This window comes from Rattus rattus, chromosome 3, assembly GCF_011064425.1.
Source record: "Rattus rattus isolate New Zealand chromosome 3, Rrattus_CSIRO_v1, whole genome shotgun sequence".
NCBI lineage: Eukaryota > Metazoa > Chordata > Mammalia > Rodentia > Muridae > Rattus > Rattus rattus.
Genome location: NC_046156.1, coordinates 197,781,989 through 197,805,963, shown reverse-complemented (window position 1 = coordinate 197,805,963; position 23,975 = coordinate 197,781,989). Strand labels below are relative to the sequence as shown.

At 37.3% G+C, this 23,975-nt stretch overlaps 1 protein-coding gene across 2 annotated transcripts in view; it reads right to left on the bottom strand.

Annotated features, from left to right (window-relative positions):
- The window catches only part of Fcho2 (FCH and mu domain containing endocytic adaptor 2), a 102,385-nt gene that overhangs the window by 77,265 nt on the left and 1,145 nt on the right, over positions 1-23,975 (bottom strand). For both annotated transcript variants that reach the window (XM_032898986.1, XM_032898987.1), the window contains exons 2-5: positions 15,780-15,871; positions 8,514-8,588; positions 1,796-1,937; positions 1,558-1,710 (exon numbers count right to left, since the gene is read on the bottom strand). In XM_032898986.1, coding sequence (XP_032754877.1) covers positions 1,558-1,710; positions 1,796-1,937; positions 8,514-8,588; positions 15,780-15,871 — 462 coding nt within the window. The remainder of the gene's footprint in view (positions 1-1,557; positions 1,711-1,795; positions 1,938-8,513; positions 8,589-15,779; positions 15,872-23,975) is intronic.

The window sequence follows — 23,975 nt, the reverse complement described above, 5'->3', positions numbered from 1 at the left end:
TCCTTTTAGAATATTAGAGATATGTATGGTCAAGAGTCATGAACTGGTTCCACAGACTGTGGGACAGGACTACGCATCTATAGTTTATGTCTCTAAGATCCCAATCTCCCCAGTCCTTGGACTTAGACCACAGTCCTAGGACCTTTCCTTCACTTACGTGGCTTTCAGCGGTGAGCTAGGTTCTTTTCTTTCTTTTTCAACCTTTTATTTATTATCTTTATGTTCTACTTAGTCACTTCCAGGCACCCGCCGGGAACGCCCCCACCTTGGCACATCAAGTCTCTGTGAGGCTGACAAGGCAGCCTAGCTAGTAGAACATATCCCACAGATATGTTCTGCTTTTGGGATAGTGCCCTCTCCAGCTGTTTGGGAGCCACACGAAGATCAAGCTTCCACTTATGTGCAGGTAGACCTAGGTCCAGCCTGTGCGTGTTCCTCGGTTGCTGGTTCATGCTTCATCACAAGATGGGAATTTGTTCCCCTTTGTCTTTCAAGCGTCAAACTCCATGCCTATCTTAGAAATTTGAGCCCAACAAGTTTTCATTACAATCTTCTCATATCATTTTAGGATTCTGACCCACAAAGACAATACTTTTCCTTTCGATTCTGTTAATTTGGTTTTTCTTATAATTGCTGTGTCTGGAACACAAGGTTTAAAGATGTACCTCATATTTTCTTGCATCCCAATTTTTATTTATTATATAAACTGTAAAGGAACTGATTACTCCAAATCCCATCGACTTTTTATTTTTCCTCATTCAACTTTTACCCAAAGGTATATATTTGTTTTCCAATTAGGTATGTTAAATATTTTACAAAGATTTCTAAATTGTTTCTAAATAAAATATGCATCAAAAAAATGAACGGGTGAATTGCTTTAAGAGGAAGGGTAAAAACTGTAGTGGCACACCCCTTTAATCTTAGCAAACAAGAGGCAGAGGCAGGAGGATTTCTAAGTTTGAATCAATAGTGAGTTACAAGCAGCCAGGGACACACAAAGATTCTATCTCAAAAAACGAAACAAAAACAAAAAAAGAGGAAAAGAAAAAAAAAGACCTTCTTTCAATTAAAACAGAATAGGAGAGAAGGTTACTATCCACTAAAATGCAACATAAATTTTGGTCAATCTGCAACAATATATATTTAAAACTTGTCGTTACTTAGCTATGTTTTTCTCAATACACTAAATTATTTAATCAACTGTCTTACTGTGTGAGTAACCAGGGTGAGGAGATAGCTCAGTAAAGTAAAGGAAGCAAAAAGACAGGTCCCCAGCATCTGTATAAAAGCCAGGCATGGTGATGTGCTTCTGCAATCCTGGTACTGAAGCAAGGAAAGACTCTTAGACTGCAGGGACTCAATGGCCTCCTAGTCAATATAGCTCTGTTAGTTCCAGGTTCGGTGGCAATCCCTGCCTCAAAATATAAGGCAGAGTAACAGAGGGAGAGAGAATGACCTTTGGCTTCCAAACGTGCATGCACGTGCTCTACATACACCACATATACACATACAAAAAAAGGACTTTGGAAGCTTTAGAGATATTTTTATTATAATTACCTTTTCTATTTCTCTCGGTGTAGCTCCTTCCTTTTTCAGACGTTCCTGTTCTACACATTTGGCATTATAATTTTCCTTAGACTTCTGGAGAGCCTGGGTTATATTCTGAATGGCTTGGACTGCTTCCAGAGTCCCTGCAACTTCTTCTTTAGTCTGTTTGATAAGAAATGGTTCAGTAAAATGAACTATGAAGCACTTACCATGTAACCACTCAATCCTTCAACAAGAAGAAAGTTACCTTTTTATGAGATTTTACTTGCTCCTCTCCATATTTCTGAACTTCCTTTATTAATTCCTGCAATTTTCTAACAAGATCCAAATGACAATTTGCTAATTTCTCTGTAGATGTTTTGAACACATCCCACACTGGTGCAAATGTTCTAAGGGAAAAGCACAATATGGAAGTAATTTAGTAATAGAAAAAGGAGCCAGTAAAAAAGAAAGAAAAAGTAAAGTTTAAGGTTCTAGGTTAAACTTGGTTCAGAAATTTTCTTTGGAAAAAAGATGAAATTAAAACAATGCACTATAGATTTTGTGTATTTGTCCTGGCTAAATTATTTGTATCTTTGAACTATAGGGACACAAAACTGGTCTTCACAGCTCATGCCATTTAAGTGTATTCAGATACATCACAAGCCTTTGAAAGTTAACGTTCAAATACTAGTTTCCCAGTAAAGAAGCTCCATCAAAACTAAACTTTCTCTGGTGTTGGAGACATATTCAATGACTGAAGGCTTGCCTCACATGTAAGAGATCCTGGGTGGGATTCACAACACCACAATAATCAGGTAACAAAAATAAAACCGGGGTTGGGGATTTACCTCAGTGGTAGAGCGCTTGCCTAGCAAACGCAAGGCACTGGGTTCGGTCCCCAGCTCCGAAAAAAAAGAAAAATAAAAAAAAAAATAAAATAAAAAAAAATAAATAAAACCTTCTCTTCTGAATTTAAATAAGCAAAAATCAATTTTTAGACAGGATTTCTTTGTGTCTTCAACAATTACACACAATTTAACAGCAGCAATCTGAACTCTTCATCTGAGCTTTGTAATTGCACCTATGTACTTAAACAATATACTAGCAGATTCATCTTTCTACCAGTATATGGAATATGCAACATATTTTTCTGCCACCTTTTCTCACTAGTAGAAGATTAAAATGATCAATAGTTTCAAATATTCAAGAACTTATTACCTTGGACAGCACTAAATTTCTATGGTTAGTTTAAATCAGACTGGTTAGTGCAGAATGTTCTAAGAATAATTAATGCTGTGTTCAAGTACATGCTTTAAAAGTATGTTCAATAAAACTTCTAATAGATTAAAACAAACAAACAAACAAAAAAACAAAATAAAAACACGGCAGTCAGGCATGGTGCTTCAGAGGCAAAGACAGGTAGATCAGCCTGATATACAAACCAAGTTCCAGGACAGCCAGGTCTGTTACACAAAAAAAACCTGTCTCAGAAAGCCATTTAAAAAAGAAAAAGAAAAACAAATGGCATCAACAGTCACTAAGGCACAACAGTAAAGAATACAGTCACAGCCAGGCATGGTGGCAGAAGCCTTGAGCACTCAGAAGGCAGAGGCAGTCAGATCTTCGTGAGTATGAGGCCAGCCTGGTCTACACAGCAAATCCAGGATAGCAGGGTTACTACACAGAGAAACCATATCTTGAAAAACAAAACAAAAACCAAGCAAACAAAAAGAAAAAACAAAACAAAGCTCTGCAGTCACTCATTCTGGCATGTACTCTTATAATTATTATAATTCCTAACCAGCAGAAAACTTAGCTGGGAACAATGACATGTAGTTAAAAAGAAGCTTGATGAGGGTAAACTCCTCAGAGTAGGACTGTTCTGATTAGTAAGATTTTATCTTATTTGAAATTTAATCAATGCTAAATCTAACAGGGGTTGGAAATTTTCAAGAGAAAAAAAATACCCAAAACTACATGAACTTCACTTCCTATAAGCGTAATATATACTAGTCAAGAAATCACAAGGCAGATCCGAGAATTTACCACTATCAACAGTCTTACACTGAAAAGGATAGTCAATACAAGATTTCTCTGAAACTAGGGTTCTTGAGGCCAACAAGATGGCTTGGCGAGTAAAGTGTTTGGTATATAAACCTAATAGCCTGACTTCAGTCCCTGGAACCCATGTGAAGGTAGAAAGAAGAGAGCTGAGTCCACAAAGGCACTACCTTCCTACCCTCCTCCTCTATGAAAGAATTTTTAAATTTGTGGTTTATGTCTATGGGTGCTTTGCCTGCATACCATGTGTGAGTGTCGGGTGCCCAAGGAGACCAGAAAGTACGGAATCTCCTGGAACTGGAGTTACAGATGGCTGTGAGCCATGATATGGGTGCTAAGAATTGAACCTGGGTCCTCTGGAAGTGCAGCAAATGCTCTAAACCACTGATCCATCTCTCCAGTTCCAAAAACTTAATTATAAGAAAGTTTCAAATTAAAGAAAAATAAATCACATACAAGCCTAGACCCAAAGACACAAGTCAGTGAACTGTACAGTTAGAGTAGCCGATGGAATGGAGGCTGCCCAGCTTTACACGGAATTTTATACTTTCACTACTGGATATGTTTTTATGCACTTATCCACACTGAGTCTAAAAAAATCCATGATGGTTAAACTAGAAAAAACAAATGGCTTTATATCCTCTTTATAATCCATGCTCAGTGTCTGCATTTGGTCCTTCAGCACCCTAACACTGACTTAGTCGTTCCAGTTCTCTTTTCTACATGTTACTGTGTACACATATGCACATTTATTTGTTCACACTTATTTACACTTATACACACATTCATGCTGGAGCACACTTTTAACCCTGCACTCACTATTAAATTCCTGATTGTGATATGCACAATTTCTTTTCTGGGCAAGTAATATATATTAATAGGCAAACTGAGAAATTCAAATAAACCTAAAGGCAAGGGAACATAAAATTAAACTTGACAAAATATACAACAATAAACAAAAACAATATTTAAAATCTCTATGCTCTTAAGAGATGAACAAAAATATAATAATGGAAGGTAGAGAGATAGCTCAGTATTTTGGAGCACTGGCTGCTCCTGCAGAGGACCTGGGTTCCATTCCCAGCACCCACATGGTGGCTCTCAACCGTCCTAACTGTAGTTCCAGGAGATCCAATGCTCTCTTCCTACCTCCGGGAACACCAAGCACGCACATGGCACACATATATGCATATAAGAAAATGCATGCATATAAAATTAAATAAACCTACAAAAAATTTAAGAAATGTACAACTTATACAGAAGCACACATTCTGGGGGTTGGGATTTAGCTCAGGTAGAGCGCTTGCCTATGGCAAGCTGAAGGCCCTGGGTTCGTCCCCAGCTCAAAAAAAAAAAAAAAAAAAAAAAAGGAGCACACATTCTAAACCCAAGAATGTTGTCAGAAATCACAGGTCAAGTCAACCCATATTTCTTCCTTTATTCATCAAGAAACTAAAATTACAATAGATTTTTCTAAATAAATGAAATCAAGGAGTTGGAGATTTAGCTCAGTGGTAGAGCGCTTGCCTAGCAAGCAAAAGGCCCTGGGCTCGGTCCCCAGCTCCGAAAAAAAGAAAAGGAAAAAAAAAGAAAAAAAAAGAAAAAAAAGAAAATGAAATCAAGTAGTTGAATCAGCTTTCATCATTATTTCTGACTCTCCTACTGTGGTTGGGAAAAAAAGAAACTATGTTTAGAAGATATTATCATGGAGCCTTCAGAAAAACAAATTCTGAGAAGAGATATAACAAAATAATAAACCTATAACAAAAAGAGAAAGGGAAAGAAAAGAACTGGAGAATCAATGGAGGTAAAAATAAAAATAGTCTCAACAATCCTAGGTACAAAGGACGGGATAGCCTGAAGCTGTCGAGCCACTGTGAATGCCTGCAGGTCCTATTACTGCAAACAGCACATTGCCAAACGGTGCCTCTGAGTGAAGATGAACTGGGATTTCTCCTCAGAGCCTGGGCTACAAAGCAGAAGTCTTCAACTCACTCAACCACACTATATGACACTTACATAAATAGCTTTTCTTTTTTTTTTTTATAAATAGCTTTTCTTAACATTTTAAAACACAGACACATTGTAAACTAGATTATTTATATAGGTCCTGCTAATTAGGAGTATGTGATATATATTCACAGAACTTTGTATTAAATTTCAAGAAATTCAGACTTATCAGAATCCCAGATACAGATGAGCCTTCTACTACAAACCACCACAGAATCTCGTTAGACTAATACACATACAACCAGCCTTTCCTCAACTTTAAGATAATAATCAACCCTTCATTCTGGAGTTGTTATAGTTCCTATTACATAATTATTCTTGCCACAGATGTTACACTGTAAGTATGCTTTCTACGGCAAATGAAGTATTATTAATTTTCATTTTATAAGGAATATAAATTTTCAAAGGAAAATTTAATAAGTTTATTAAACAATAGAAGAAATTTAAAAATATCTTAAATGAAGTTTATCTTCTAGGTGATTTGCTGTTGCTGTGTTTTAATCTTAAGAGAGAGTCTCACGGGGTTGGGGATTTAGCTCAGTGGTAGAGCGCTTGCCTAGGAAGCGCAAGGCCCTGGGTTCGGTCCCCAGCTCCGAAAAAAAAGAACCAAAAAAAAAAAAGATAGAGTCTCACTATGTAGCCTACACAGGCTGGCCTTACACTTGACATCTTCCCATCTCAGTCTCCCTGTGCTGGGATTACAGGTCATGTATTACCACCCTAGATCATTTAAATGAGTTTTTAAAGATCACTTTAAAGTGCAACAAAATTTAAATGAACTTCCAGAAAACTAGAATAGTACTTTACACATATTTAATTGCAATCTCAAAACTTATCAATATAAAACGATTACATTGAAAATATAAGTTTCATGAAGCCTTAATCCTAGACAAAGAGTTACAGGCAACTAAGAAATGCTTAAGTGTAGGAGAAATAGTCTCTCCTACATGGAAGAGCTCCTAAAGTGGTCATGCAATTCCAAATGATCAGTCCTGAAATCACTTATACAATATTATAAGTACTGAGGAGGTTGTATTTCTATGTTTATATACACTTAAACATATAAATCTATGTAATGACATTTAAAAAACCAGAGGTAGAATCTGAGAGAAAACAAGGAGGGTACAGTAGGAAGGGTTGGACAGAGGAAAGGAAAAGGAGAAAATGTGATTATATTTTAACTTCAAAATTTGTTAAAGAAAAAGTTTCATTATCTTTGTACTGACTGATTCAGTAACTACATGACATTTTCTACCAGGAATATATTTATAGGAAACAAACATTTTAAATAAGTACATGGGCTGGGGAGATGGCTCAGAGGTTAAGAGCACTGACTGCTCTTCCAGAGGTCCTGAGTTCAATTCCCAGCAACCACATGGTGGCTCACAACCATCTGTATCTGTAATGGGATCCAATGCCCTCTTCTGTTGTGTCTGATGTCGGCTACAGTGTACTCGTATGCATAAAATAAATAAATCTTTTTAAAAAAAAATTGGGGTTGGGGGATTTAGCTCAGTGGTAGAGCACTTGGCTAGGCAAGCACAAGGCCCTGGGTTGGTCCCCAGCTCCAAAAAAAAAGAAAAAAGAAAAAGAAAAAAAAAAAAAAAAAAAAAAAATTAAGTATACAATACAGTCTGTCACATGCTCTTAGTGACATTTTCAACAACAGACATCAATGGCACCAAAGCCTTAGCAATGAGTGTTCTCACGGCCATTTTAGTTTTTGTGAATATACTCTATGCTGTTTACAAATGACAAAATTGCCTAACAACACACTGAAGCTTTAGATTTTTTTCTCAACCTACTTTTAATATGGTTCTTAAATGCTTTAACCTCTCATCTAGCCAACCACCCACCAGATGCAGAGAGAAAAAAAGGTCATTAGGATATGGGGGAAGTGGACCTGTTTAGAAATTGTTCTTTGGAGCAGATCCCATTGTCAGGAAATCAGCAGTTCAGTTCACAGGATTCAGCAGTGGCAGCTCGGTCCACTGGCAAACACTCCATGAATACACCAGCAGTCCAGTTCGGTAGAGTTGGGATAGCAAACAAGAATCAGCAGTGGTGGCATGACCTAGCAGAGACAGCCAGGCCTCGGCTGAATCAGTACTAGTCAGCAGGAGGGACCAGGACCACCAGGGACACCAGGAGTTCTCGGTAGTACCTCTCTCAACAAAGCAAAGATCAGCTAAGGCTCCAGACCAAGAAGCACTGCACAGCTAGCTACAAGCCAGCCCCTCTCACAGTACACGGAGTTCTATTTACACTCCCGCCAAACACCACGTCTTCCACCACGTCTTCCTCAGAATGTGCGTCTGTATCAGCTGACATCACACTGCCAATCGGCCTGAGTCTCTTCTCGGAAGTGGCAAGAAGCTGCCAGAACACCAGCAGAAGGCTTTTGGTGCATTTTCTCTATGGAGTCACAACAAATGGAGCTCAACTATGCAATGCAGGGTGGACCAATCCTTGCGTGTCATTAGCGAAGACAAGCGAAGAATCCTTCCTCATGCGTTTTTTCACGTTTGCTTTAGCAAAACATCATTTTACCTGATAGTCTGCTTCAGCAAAACATCCGTTCAGGAGTCTGCCTTAGCGAAACATCCTTTCACCTGTGTCCACTTCAGCAGAATGTTCCTTCATGTGTCTGCTTTAGCAAAACAATCTTTCAACTGTGTCCGCTTCAGGAAAACACTCCTTCATGTGTTTGCCCCAGCAAAGCACCATCCAACATAACGGACTTTCCAAAGAACCCTTAAGTTTCCATGTTAACACATTTCAAAAATGTATTAGCACTAAGAGATATATCACTAAATATCATACTTACAAACTTTCAGATTCTTAGCAAAAACCCAATAGTCTCAAGAACTTTGTTTTAATACATTTTGAAAAACAGCCAGAAATTAACTCACCCAAGTTGTGAATAATTGCTTGCAGATTTCGCTAGTTTTGTCATTGATCTGGAGTATGCCTCTTCTATTGTAGCTCTGTTAAATTAAATTGCTATATTATAATATCTATTGTTTAGTGATCCAAACATAACAAAGTTACAAAACTTTAATTAAAAATGTGAAAATGAGAACATGACTCATGTTAAAAAACCAGCAGGGGGCCCCAGTGGATATCTAAAATCTTGGACAATGTTAAGTGCTATTATTATGGTTTGGATTTGTAGTATCCCCAAAAACGTTCCCATGTTAAAGGTTTGGTCTCCAGCTGGTTAACTCAATCACTGAGAATGCATAAGGTCAGGAGGCCTCTGCCCTAAATAATGGATTAATCCTTTGGCGGACTTACAATCTGGTGACACTACTGGAAGGTGGTGAGAATAATGAGATCGAACCTACTTGGAGGAGTTGTGGATCCTGGGAAGATAAACCTCAATCCCAGCCCCTTTTGATCTCGTTCGGTGCTTCCTGGCAATTGTAAGGTAAGGTAAGCAGCTTCTAGATTCTTTCACTGATGTGACAGTTACCCTTGCCTTAGAGTCAATGTAACATAAATAAATGATCATGGGCTAAAACCTTTGAAACTGTGAGCCAAATAAATCCTTTCTTAATTTGTTTTCTTGTAGCAATAGCAAGTATGAACAATAAATCTACATTACAATTAATACTCTCACCCTATACATATGTCTATGATTTAATTTTTAAGTTAGGCACACTAAGAAATTAACATAATAACTAATAAAATAATTACTGCAACAACAATGACAAAACCAGTAAGGCTACACATGGTGACACATCTGTAATCCTGCACTGGGGAAGCTGAGGCAGGAGAATCACAACTTTAAGGCCAGTATGCAGTTAGGTTTAACACTCCCAGCCTGAGCTATGGGATGAGTACTTAGTGTCGTCAGTTTGATTATTTCCAACACTGGGAAGTGTATTTAAAGTAATAAGCCTGGGGCTGGAGGGATGGCTCGGTGGGTAATGTATCTGCCACCAAGTCTGACAAGCTGAATTTAATCCCTGGAACTCACATGGTAGAAAGAGAAAATTAAATCCCACAAGATGTCCTCTAACCTCTGACCTGACCCATGCATACTCCCATGCACATAAAATAAATAAAAATTTAATTAAAACAATTTTGAATTAATGAACCCTATGACAATCATTTGCACAAAACTAAATATGAGTCACCAAGCAATTGGTAGGTCCTGAACTTCAGAGTTTAATTTATTTTGCAAATAAGATCTAAAACACTATACTAGAAAACATTTATCTATTACATGAAGATTTTAGACTAAAAAGAATTAAAATTTAAAATTAAAAGGAAACACAATTAGTAGTGTTACATATAAAATAAATATTGGTGTGGAGGGACACAAATTGTCATATATATATATATATATATATATATATATATATATATATATATATGCTACATCTCTTTACTTGTTCCGTAATTTCTCTAGCCCTTCTTAACTGTGCACTGACTTTAATAGTGGAAAAGCCTACAACCATCCCTGTCCATTTATTTTGATGAGTTCCACACTACTCTTGCACTAATGTTCAACTCTCCCAGCCTAACTATATATCTATAGTTAAGACATCTGTATCCCCTCAACTCCAAATTTCTATACTTATCTTCAAATACTTCCTAGTCACAAAAAACAAACAAACAAACACCAACTGCCCAAAAAGTACTGACAGAAATAGCCCCTCACTGGTAGCCCTGTGATTTTCTTCTGCACTTTTATTCATTTATATGCCACAGATGAGAGCAAATACCTATAATCTTATCTATTCAGTAGGCCAAGCCAGATCATAAAGTCAGCTCAGGAAACAAAGCAAGACAATACCTCAAACAGACAATAACAACAAAAATTTTGTTGTGTTTTTTTTTGTTTTATCTATATTTTTAAATAATACTATAAGTAGTACTTTGATCATCTTTAAAAAGTAAATACAGAAATAAATACTAGCATCTTTTTTTTTCTTTTGGTTTTCGAGACAGGGTTTTCTTGTAGCCCTAGTTGTTCTTTCTGGGATTCAACTCTATAAACCAGGGTGGCCTTGAATTCACACATCCCCCTGCCTCTGCCTCTTCATCCCCCTGCCTCTACCTCTTCAGTGTTGGGATTAAATGTGTGTCCCGGCTGGGCAGTGGTTGCTCATACCTTGAATCCCAGCACTCAGCCAACAGAGACAGTTAGGTCTCTGGGAGTTTGAGGCCAGCCTGGTCTACAGATCAAGTTCCAGAACAGTCAAAGCTACATACAAGAAACGCTGTGTTGAAAAACAAAAAACAACACAAGTGCCCATGTGAACTAGCGTGCGCGTGCGCTCGCGCTCTCTCTCTCTCTCTCTCTCTCACACACACACACACACACACACACACACACACACACACACACACACAGAGATATGTGCCACCACCACCCAGCTAGTTCTTTTGGGTTTTTTGTTTTTTGGGTTTTTTTTTTTTGGTGAAATATTAGTATCTTAGTGGTGAAGTTTAATTGGAAAAACACAGATAGCTCAGCAGTAAAGAGCACTGGCTGCTCTTACAGAGGATCTCAATATAACTTCCAGCACCCACATATAATAGCTCACAACCAATTCTAACTTTAGTTCCGGAGATTTGCCACCCTCTTTTGGCCTCCATGACCATTGTACATGTATGGTACACACAAATGCAGGCAAAACACCCATACACATAAAAATAATAATTATAAGAAAAAGAAAGACATTAAAATACCTATGAACTAGGGACAGGACATTTGACAATTTAACAATCAGTAAGGATGCCAAGAAGCCATCAGATATGTCAGGCAGCTTTTTCCTTCAGAACATCTAGAAAAGGCAGCTAAAAAACTGAAGTAAAATAGTTTGTCATAAACAAAACTTAGAGTTAAGGAATGCCCATGTGACCTCACTGGTAAAGGAGGAAATGTAGCATCTGTTAATCTAATGTTGGCTTTTTAAGAAGTTAGGGCTGGTTGTGGCAGCGCACGTCTTTAATCCTAGCACTCAGGAGGTAGAGGCAGGAGGATCTCTATAGTTTAGAAGCCAGGTGGTCACAGATCAAGTTCAAGAACAGCCAAGGCTGTTACTCAGAGAAACCCTGTCTTGAAAATCCATTTAAAAACAAAAGAAAAGTTAAATGGAAGAGCCAGGCACGTGGGCAAACTACCTTCAACTCCACCTGGGAACGCAGAGGCAGGCAGATGTGTGTCAGAGGACAACCTAGTCCATGTACTGAGTTCCAGAACAGCCAGAGCTACATAGTGAGGAAAAAAACAAAACAAAACAAAAAAACCAACCAACCAGAAAGGTAAGGAACCAGAGAGGCACTTCACTGGTCAAGAGGAGTGGTTGCAGACATTAGGCAGAACTTGGGGAACCTCGTGGAAGAGGGAAGAAAGAATTGTAGGAACCAGAAAAGAGGAGTTGCGGACACTGTATGCTGTGTTAATCCCACAGAATCAACTAAGCAGGGCTCACAGAGACTGAAATGACAATCACAGAGCCTGTGTGAGTCTGAGATACGTCCTCTGCATATGTTGTATGGCTGTATAGCTTAGTGTTCTTGTGGGACTCCTGACAGTGGGAAGGGGGAACTCTGACTCTTCTGTCTACTCTTGGGATCCTTTTCCTCCTACTGGGTTGTCTCATCCAGCCTTGATATGAGAGTTTGTGTCTAGTCTTACTGTAACTTGTTCTGCCTTTTCTGGTTGATATCCTAGGATTCCTCTTTTCTGAAGGGAAACCGAGGAACAGTGGGGTCTGGGGAAGAGGAGAGGTTTGGGGGGAGGACTGGGAATTGTAAAAGGGAGGGGAAACTGAGGTTTGGATGTAATATATGAGAAATAAATAAAAAATAAACAAATAAATAACTGGCTACCCTTCTAGGGCCCAGGTTTGATTCCTAACACCCAGATACTTACAGCCAACTATCTGTAATTACAATGCCAAGGGATGTAATGCCTTCTTCTAGAGCCTCCTCAGGTACCAGTGATTCAGATGTGCCACAGACAAAACACCCATAAACATTAAATAATTTTTAAAATAGTAAGAAAAAAGCACATCAAAAATGATAATTGTAGGGGTTGGGGATTTAGCTCAGTGGTAGAGCGCTTGCCTAGCAAACGCAAGGCCCTGGGTTCGGTCCCCAGCTCCGAAAAAAAAGAAAAAAGAAAAAAGAAGAAAAAAAAAATGATAATTGTATTGTTTCCATAATGAAGTTTTTGAAAAGTGAAAAACGGGGCAGGTATGGTAGAAAATGTCTGTAATCCCAACACTTAGAAGGCCAAAGGAAGAAGAATGACATGAGCTCAAAGCCAGCACAGGCCACATAGTGAGGACCAGGACAGAGTTTATATAACAAGACTTGGACTCAAGAAAAAAAGGTATTTTTTAAAGAAAGGGGCTGATAAGATGGCTTAGTGAGTACTGGCCTGCCACCAAGGCTAACGACCTGAGTGTGGTCTCTCAGACCCACAGGATGGAGAAGGACAGCCAGTCCTGCAAGTTGTCCTCTGACCTCCAAACACGCCAAGAGGAAGTGATGTTCTGAGGTCTGCACATCTTCAGGAAACAGTTAACAAGCGACAGTCATTATTAATAGGACAAGGAACTCTTACTGTAAGACCTAGGATAATCACAAACTGAAAAGCATACTGCAGGTGCTACTTTTAAACCAACGGAAGAAAACAGACTTACAAAAAAGGCCCAAAAGCAGACAACAAAAAAGAAAAAAAAAACAGAAAAATAAACTAAGATGACATTGAGATTGCTAAATTACTGGAGAATAAGTGCAGAAGATAGACCAGAAAAAAAACAAAACAAAGATAACACAGCAAAGCAATGGACTGCCATGTGAGCTTTATTTATTCAGCGAAGAAAGACAGTAAAACAGCACACATATCAGACAACAGCACACTGAAGAGTGCTGAGGTACAACAGGACACTACATTGTCTCCTAAGTACAACAATGTGTTTCTGTGGTTCAGAAACAAATACAAATGAATAATTAAAAGATGTTACAATATCACCAGAGATCAAGATAGGTGTTTTTAACCCTAGTCAGACAGACCAGGAAGGGCAGGGTGAGTGAGTACACTGCAAAAGCCTGACAAACAAAGACGACGAATGAACGTACAAAGAACAAGTCAATGCAGTGCCTACAGTGGAGGAAGCCTGCTCACGACTGCTATCTCAGGATGGAAGTAAGAAGGAACCTGGTGGGAGCTAAGACAATTCAGGCTTATCTTAACAGAAACAGAAAACCTATGAAATAATTTGAACAAGAACCCAACAAGCTGTTCTGTAGCTCAAAAATAAAAATTAAAAACAAACAAAAAAATCCTCTAACTACAACACAAGGAATGGATTCTAGAACAAAAATCAATGAAGATAAACCAGTAAGAGCAAATGCTGACATTCAGGCAAACATACAGAGTCAAGATGATTAAACTGCAAATCATCCTTTACTGAGGGCTTACTCGATGCCAAATGACATAATAAACACAGGAGCCAGAGCACACTAAATAAAATAAATAAATCAAATACTGAGCACTTCCATGCTAGTAAGAATGGTGGCATGCACCAGCATTTGAAAGGTGATCTCTGTGATTTTGAATCCAGCCTGATCTACAAAGCAAGTTCCAGGACAACCAGGCCTACACAGAGAAACCCTGCCTCAGGAAGAAAAGAAGAAGAAGAAATCACCCCACAATTACTAGACTCCCTGTGACTGACATAAATAGAGACCTCAAGGCAGAGAGTGACAGCAGTGAAGAATGTGTTGGGTAAGAGGAAAGTTCAGGAGATATCAGAGATATTGTGCCTTCCTTCCTTTATTCCTGCTTATGCTGCTGCTGCTGATAATGATGATGATGATGCAGAAGCCAGGAAGGTCAGCCTTTACCCAGAGCTCCAACTATCTGAGATTCCTTCTCCAAGTGAAAGGTGGAAGCCAGAAGAATTGTCCCATGTAAAATCATTAATATCCCAATTCCTGTGTATCATGTATATATCTCCTTTCCCATAAACTCCATGAAAGATGATACATATTTGCAACCATTATCTTTAGAATGCAAGCAAATACTTGGTACTAAGAAAACATGAGACAGCTATGTTATTCAAAGAAAATATGAACAAATGGGATAGATTTAAAGGCCAAGTCCCTATAATAAAGATTTCTTTAATGTATTCACACAACAAAACAACAACAACTACAGAATGAGGTAGAGCTCATCACAGAACAGCTCTATGAAGCAGCAGAAATGAGCGGATGTGGCGGCAAATGCCTGTAGTCCCAGCCTGAGATGGCTGAAACAAAATGATCAATGGCATCTTTAGCTGTATAGAGAATTCAAGGCCAGCCTGAGCTGATTTTGGTTATTGGGATGGGGGGACACAGTGGCACAGGCCTTAAATTCTAGCACTGAGGAGGCTGAGAAGACAGAACTGAGTTCCAGGCCAGCCTGGTCTGCATAGTGAGCTCTGGACTGGCCAGAGCTACACAGTGTAACCTTGTTACAAAAAAAAACAAAAGGGGGTAGAGAATCCAAGTACAAAAGTAGCTTTGTAACTGTCAAATTATATTAACTTCTAGTAATTTCTAAATTGACTATTATATTCTAAAGTTTAAAGAAAATAACATTTTATAAAATTTATAGCATTTAAAACTATAAAACTTTTTCAATAGAAATTATAATGAACAACTAAACTGAGTTTGGGAGAGTTTTTTCAAATTATTTTAGCATATCTGCTTTAAAAAGATGGCAGTGTGCTGGGTGGTAGTGGTACACCCTGCAGGAAGATCTCTGAGTTTGAGACCAGCCTGGTCTACAGAGCAAGTTCCAGGACAGCCAGAGCTACATGGAGAAACCCAGTCTGGAGAAAAACAAACAAAAACAACAACAACAGAAGAAATGACAAATGTTTCAACTTCTGAAATTCTTGTTTCATTACATTATTTTGCTAATACATTCAATGTGAAATGTATACATATTATAAAGCAGTAATTTGCAAACCCGAGCTTCAACCATTTTATCAGCGCTCAGTGTGGAGATGATAAAAGTTTGTAAAACACTGCTTTAAAATACAACTATACTATATTTTTAAAAAGTGAATCTTGATTATTTAAGTCCAACTAAAATTTTTGCAATTATTTATATTCTTAAATTTAAATTGGTAAATTCCTAAACCACTTATAAAAACACATACCTTTCTCTTACAAAATCTGCTAGTTCTTTAGTTGATATCTGTCCATGTTTCATATTATGGTACAGAACATCAAAGCCATTATTTTTTTCCCCCTGAAATTCAAAAGATAAACAAAACCAGACATTAATATTATGAAAATACAATAATTATTAATTATTATATAATTCTTATGTTCTGGTAAGCTATTTTTCTTTAAGCTAAAAATTGTTAACTGCCTACATACTTTCAAAACAATTTCCATACCTTTAATAACATTTACAGTTGACTATACATACTCATTCCACACACATGCTAAAGTGTATAATCAATGAGATTAATCTGAAACTTTTAAGAATCGCACACCATATTTTAGGCAATCAACAGGGACTTTCTAAAATACATTATAAAACCCCATTATACATATCAAGAGATTCTGGATTATTTATGTTTTTGCTCTAAAATAACTAAATCCCAGCTCAGCATAATGATGTACACCTTTAACCCCAGCAATGGAAGGTAAAGGGAGATATGCATCTCCTTGAGCTCAAGGCTAGCCTAGTCTACATACTAGAATAGCCAGGACTATACTGAGACCTTGCCATGGATGGATGGATGGGTGGATGGATGGATGGATGGATGGATAGAAAGAAAAGTTAAATCCTGACTTCTGAGTCAAATCAGCATACTATTATTAACAACATAAGCTTTGACCATCATAAAATATTTTGTAATTTCTATTCAGATGTTCAATAAACTTGAAAAAAGAGCTTAAAGCTTTTTAAGTGCTCTATTTTATTTTGGGTGCACTGGTGTTTTGTCCGTATGTGTCTGGTGAGGGTGTCAGACACGATGGAACTAAAGTTACAACGTTAAGAGCTGCCATGCGGGTGCTGGGAATGAACCTCAGTCCTCAAAAAGAAAAGCCAGTGCTCTTAACTGCTGAGCCAGCTTTCCAACCCCACAATTTTTATTTCCTTAAAATAAAAATTTAAGAAAAGAAACAAGGGGTTCGGGATTTAGCTCAGTGGTAGAGCGCTTGCCTAGGAAGCACAAGGCCCTGGGTTCAGTCCCAAGCTCCGAAAAAAAAAAAAAAAAAAAAAAAGAACCAAAAAAAAAAAAAAAAAAAAAAAAAAAAAAAAAAAAAAAAAAAAAAAAAAAAAAAAAAAAAAGAAGAAAAAAAAAAAAAAAAAAAAGAAAAGAAACAAGATATTGTTTTATCTCCAACTGATGGGATTAAAAGAATCATACAAATTTTAAAGTCTTTGTAGTATTTAACCGTGTAAGTTCTATATTATCAAATCATTACAAAGGAAATACCAAAAATGTCCATTTAATCTGTAAAATAAAGAACAATAAATTAAGTTTAACAATGCCCATATTTATGGCTTAAGTTTTTAATTTTCTTGAATGAAAGTAAAATGAGGAATGAAATATGTGCTGGGTATGAAGCAATCCTATAAGCAAGTACACAGGACCGGAAATCTAAGTTCTCAACAGCTTACCAAAACAGCAGCAAACAGGAACTTCAAACCAAGCTGATGTCATTTCTAATAAACTCTTAGCTTGTAAACATCAAGTGCTTGCCACACATACAACAAATAAAAAATATTATATTTGTAGTAATAGAAAATATTTGGGGGCTGGAGAGATGGCTCAGTGGTTAAGAGCACTTACTGCTCTTCCAAAGGTCCTGAGTTCAAATCCCAGCAACCACATGATGGCTTACAACCATCTGTAATGAGATCTGATGCCCTCTTCTGGTGTGTCTGAACAGCTACCGTGTACTTATATATAATAAATAAATAAATCTTTAAAAAAAATTATATTTTGAACATCCATTTTTATCCATGAAGAAAAAAATATAAAATTATTTTGAGTCCAACATCTCCCTAGGCTTCAACAGGTTTCCATATTTAAGAATGTATTATTTAGGTTGGGGATTTAGCTCAGTGGTAGAGCACTTGCCTAGGAAGCGCAAGGCCCTGGGTTCGATCCCCAGCTCCGAAAAAAAGAACCAAAAAAAAAAAAAGAATGTATTATTTAACGTTAGATTTTTATGAGTTTTTTAACTTACACTGTTTTTCAAGCCATTTTTTTTTCAATCAAAATAAGAATATTCTCTTAGCTAACCATTATCAAACGAAATATCATCATGAAGATTTAGAATCAACAAATGAGGTAGGCAGTGGTGGCACACAACTTTAATGCCAGTACTGGGGAGGCAGAGGCAGACAGATCTCTGTTCAAGGCCAGCCTGGACTACAAAGCAAGTTCTAGGACAGCAAAGGCTATACAGAGAAACTAAAATAAAATAAATATAAATAATAAAATAAGTAAATAAATAAATAAATAAATAAATAGAAATAGAATAGACAAAAAGCAAAGGATCTTCCAAGGGATGCTATCACTGGACTAGAACACAGAAACTGCACGTGTTTGATAAAACCACCCACCAGCTTATAATGAAGTTGTAAAGCTCTAAATAGATGGTACTGAAATGCAAAACCTCAAAAACCCAAGTCTCCCAGCCCTTGAGAGGCAGACGCAAGTGGATCTCTAAGTTTGAAGCCAAGCTGGTCTACAGAGCAAGTTCCAGGACAGCCAGGCCTACGCAAAGAAATCCTGTCTCAAAAAACCAAAAACCAAAAATGTTAAAAACAACAAAAACCGGGGTTGGGGATTTGGCTCAGTGGTAGAGCGCTTGCCTAGGAAGCGCAAGGTCCTGGGTTCGGTCCCCAGCCCCGGAAAAAAAAAAACAACAAAAACCCTATATTTTCAGAATGTCTACTATCATGTGATTTAGTAGAACCATTGGCTGACTTAATTGAATCTGTAGCAGGATACCGTCTTTTGCAACAAAAACAGCTTGGGTACGTAACTGCTTTCACCGCTACACCCTAATACATTTCACTTTGCGAATGTTTATGCTTGTATATATACAGGCTTTCTCAGATGCTAAAAAGAAATAAGTAACTGCCTTCGGGGAAATCTAGACAAAGAAAAGGGGAGACTTTATATTTCAGTCTTTTTTTTGAACCAGTAACTGCCTTCGGGGAAATCTAGACAAAGAAAAGGGGAGACTTTATATTTCAGTCTTTTTTTTGTACCTTTGGAGTATCTATCAATAGATATAAAACAATTTACAAGTCTGTTAGTACATAGCAAATATTTCTACATATATGTCCACATATGTATACATATTTAAATTTAGTGTACCATCTGATGAGATCATATTCTAAGCAAGAATACCAAGTTACAATATAACTTTTTTATTATTATTTCTTTAATGGACATGAGTACACTGTTGCTGTCTTCAGACACACCAGAAGAGGGCATCAGATCCCATTACAGATGGTTGTGAGCCACCATGTGGTTGCTGGGAATTGAACTCAGGACATCTGGAAGATTAGACCTCTGAGCCATCTCTCCAGCCCTATTTAGAACTTTAAACTAATAAAAGATAAGCTTCTATTTTGTGCTTCCAGTCATATCAAATACTTTTCTAAAGACACAATTTTAAATTGTCCACCTGATTAAAAAAATTCCACCAAAATGTATTATTAATCTCTCATCTAAAATACCAGATTTAAAATTGACAAAAATTGTTTTACACTCCAAAGTCCTACTGACAGAATAGTAAGAGTTTCTAAAAGCATTTTAATCCTCCCAGATTTACCCATATAACTACAGATCAAACTGGATAACTGAGAGCTTCAACTTAATTTAAGACTAAACTATGACAACGCCAATGAAGCAGTGAATGAAATGAGACTATTTACAGGCTAAACAGTAAGATTAAAAGGAAAGGCTTCAGGATCAAAACACCTAGTCATGTGTTTGTTAACTTTTGATGTGTTGACTGAGACGCCCTCTGGAGAAAGTTACCTAACTCAAAACTTCAGTTTATCATAATGTGACATGCACTAAGGAATACGTGGTATGTTATATGGGTTTGGTTCACTATGTAAAGTAATATTCATAAAGCATTAAACACAAGTCTCTCATACTTATTTTCCTTTTAATTATTATCTGTGAAATTATTTCCTTTTATGTTTTTACTGATGAACAATCTAGGTGTATATATACAAAGTCATTTTAATTATTACAGTGCAGTGTTCTTACAGATAATCTCAGTATTATAAACTATTACTTAACTCTTTCTGTAAGCAAGATTCAGCAAAAGAGACAACAAAATCCGGGACAATAGCCTTTTAAAGTTATGTAATATGTTGAGGAGCTAACGTTTGTTTTTACATATTAAGAGTAATGGTGTGGATTAACAGGAAAAAATATTTCAGCTTGATTATCAATAGTACACTAAGCTTTAGGGCCACAGACTTATCAGCAACAAAACATCTGTTATGTAGGAAGTCTTGAACATGTTTTTTTCTTTAAAGTACAGGATTAAGGAATTTTTAATTTAGCAGTTTCACTTAGGAAAAACTATAAAGAAAAAGGGAGGATGTGATGCTTTCAAAAGAGCTTGAAATGTGTTTCAATGATTCAAGCTTTCCCCTATCAAAATGCCACAATAAAAAGGTCTGTCTTCATAACCATTAAGGAGAACACCACTCACTGGTTGTTTGGCTAGAGACTTAACTTCAACATTTTCCATTACCTCACCTTGACCATTGGTTTTTTTTTTTTTTTTTTGAACTAACAAAATGTGTGTACGCACGTGTGTATCTCCTTACCATGTACAATATGTTTTAAACTTTGACAAGTTTTATTTTCTTACCACTGCAAATACTAGAGGGAATAAATATTTAATTCTCTACAGAATTATTTCATAAATAACCGTGCACTTTGTAAAACTGTAAGATGTTTAAGGTAGAAACTATGAGACCCTTATAAGCTAGCTGCTTAGTTATAGCTCCTAGGCTCTCCTCGATCCTTTTTGCCTCCTCTGAGAACCTCTCATGCTCTAATTTAGAGCCCCAATTCCAGACTGGAAATAAAATTCAACTTATTTTTAATCTATTTCCCTATTTGTTCCTAGTTGTGGAAATGAAGGCAAAGATTGAAACATAAATTAGATTTCAGATATTCAAATTATTCTTGTTCCTCTATTAATCTGGTCAAACAAGAGGCATGAAAAATATACACAAAAACATCCAGAAGCTCATATTCTGAAATAGGCAAAAACAAGGCTACACTTAATGTTCAACTGACAAAACATCTCTGAAACAGGAAAAAACAATTTAAAATTGTTAGTAAACTTAAAAATATTAGCATGTCCAAAATATGTTTTTAAAAAAAGCTTTTCTAAAAAAAAAAAAAAAAAACAAAAAAGCTTTTCTTTTCTAATTTCATATGTTTATTATGAGATTGTGGGGGGCTGGAGAGATGGCTCAGTGCTTAAGAGCACTGAGTGCTCTTTCAGAGGTCCTGAGTTCAAGTCCCAGAAACCACATGGTGGCTCACAACCATCTGTAATAGGATCCAATGCCCTCTTCTGGTGTGTCTGAAGACAGCTACAGTGTACTCATACACATAGAATAAATTACTTAATTTAAAAAAAAAAAAAAGAGAGAGATTGTGGGGAATGTCTATCAGCCAAGGCTAACAGAGGGCAACTGCAGGAGTCTTCCCCTACTACACAAGTCCTCCTGTCAGGCTTCAGACAGAAGTCTTAACCAGCTTTGCTATCTGCGCCTGTCCTAAGAACATCAATCCCTAGGCAATCTTTGTAACGGGGTTCTAAGTTTCCACTTAAGTCTAACGTGTGTGGAGCAATCCTAAAACTCATATGGAAATAAAAGGGACACCCCCCCCCAAAATAACCAAAATCTTTTTTAAAAAAAGAAAGAAAAAACATGTAGAATTTGTGTATTTCCTGCCTCCTGACTCAGTATACAAACCTGTATTAAATAGTATAGTAGCTGCTGACATAAAATTAGACCGAAATAAAATTGAAAATCCAAAAATAAACTCATACACTCATGGTCAAGTGATATTTGAAGAAAGTATCACCAAAACCCAATGAGGAAAGAAGACCTTTAAAAAAAAAAACTAGCACAAAGACATGCACTTCAAAGACGGACGTGGAGCCTTTTCTTTGACACACAGGATTATGTTCAAATAGATCACAGAAGGAGACAGATAAAGTAAAACTAAGGAGACAGACATCCATTAGGCTAGCACAAGCCTCTTAGGATGATAGAAGCACAGGTGACAGCAGAGTGGGAGCTGGACCTCAGAAGGTGCTATAATAAAATAAAGAGGCAGCCCTCCAGGTGGAGAAGTCGCCTCCACACCATGTGTCTGTGCAGCTACTGTTAAGTTGCTGCGATGCCCATCAGGTGGTCACGAGTTTCTCTGGTTTCCTGCTCCTGTTTTCTCCTCCTTGCAGGCAGGATGGCCTACAAGCAGATCTACTGTCATGTTACACAGTACATGTCACTCTCTAAACAACTGCCACAACCTCATCTGATGTCTGAACAGGAGTGGAGGAGCCTTTGTGTCCAACAGAGTCTAGGATGGGTTCAGTACACGATTCAGGAGCCCAAAATGCATATTCTCTTTAGACACCTCTTCCAAAAACACACACACACACACACACACACACACACACACACACACACGCGCACACGCACGCAATTAAGTATAGCTGGGACCATCTAATCTTTTTTCAAACTTAATATGTATACATAAGGTAGTATTCAGTGAATATTTGAAAAATGTACAAATCTTCCAGCCATATCTGTGCATGACCTGTATTCTTATCAGCAAGTATTCAGCTAAATATAAGTTGTTGAAAATAAATTTTCTTGTAGTTTTTTTTTTCTTAATACAAGTGCCTGTTTTACTTTATCTGTCACTTTTATTAAATAAAGTTTATATGTTACATGAAGGAAGGGAGGGAGGGAGAGAGGGAAGGAAGGAAGGAAGGAAGGAAGGAAGGAAGGAAGGAAGGACGGACGGAAGGAAGGAAGGAAGGAAGGGACGGCGGGCGGGCAGGCAGGCGGGCAGGTAGATGCGTATATCTAAAAGTCTGAAATGGTATGCCTGGGAGGTAGAAGCATGCAATCTGAGTTCAAAACCTGGTCTACACAGTCAGTTCCAGGACAGTCAGGGCTATGTAAATAGACCTATCTCCAAAAAATTAATTAATTAATTTTTTTTAAAAAAGTGCACCCAGGGCTAATAGAAACGGCACACACCTGTATTCCCAGCATTCTGTAGGCAGAAACAGGAGGATCAGAAGGCCAGGAAACTGCCTTTAAATAGTGGGCAGGCACAAGATTTGGGGGGGATTATCCAACTATAAAAAGAATTCAATGACAAAAAGGCAATAAAAATAATCAAATTTTAAAACTGACAATGGATCTACAAAGAAAAATACTTAAAATGGGCAAAAAAAAAAGTTCAATACCATTAACCACAGAAAAATGCAAATCAAAACCACAAGATGCTACTTCATGTCCACCTTCATAATAATAAAAGACAGCAAGTGTTAGTGAGTATATACTCTGAGACACAACAGAGCAAGGTGCAACGCTGAACCGCTCTGAGGAACAGTCTAGCAGCTGACTGAACTAGCAATACATCTGCTTCTTGGCCCTTTGGCTACCCATGTGCAAATATAGAGTTAACCACATGATCCAGTAAATTCCATTCCCCAAAGAAATAAAAACACATGCTCTGACAAACATGTATAAAAGTGTTCACTGCAGTATTACTCATAATAAAAGAGTAGTTAGGATGGGTACCAAATATCCATCACCAATGAATAGATAAGTAAAAAAATGGAATGGAATATTATTTGATCATAAAAAGGAATGAAATACTTATATATATTATCTCGTGGGTTACCTTTGAAAATATTATGTTAAGTGAAATAGGCCAGTCATCAGAGTTCCATTTAAATGCTGAGTCCAGAAAAGACAGAACTGTAGAAGCAGAGAGATCAGTTGCCTAGGGGCTGAGGCAAGGGGCAAACTGGAAATGACTGCTAACCGGTAAGGATTCTTTCTGAGCTTATGAAATTGCTCTAAAATTGACTGTGGTGATTTTGCCCAAAACAATGAAGAACTCTTCACGATACATACTTTAAATGCATGCACTGCATACATGGAAAGAGAACCTCAATAAATTCGCTCTTTAAAAACACCACGGCGTACGATGTTTGTGGAAAACGAGTTAACATTGAAAACAAATAACCATGAACTGATTGTATTATTGAGCAAGCCCGTGCTTGAGACTGAATTAAGAATC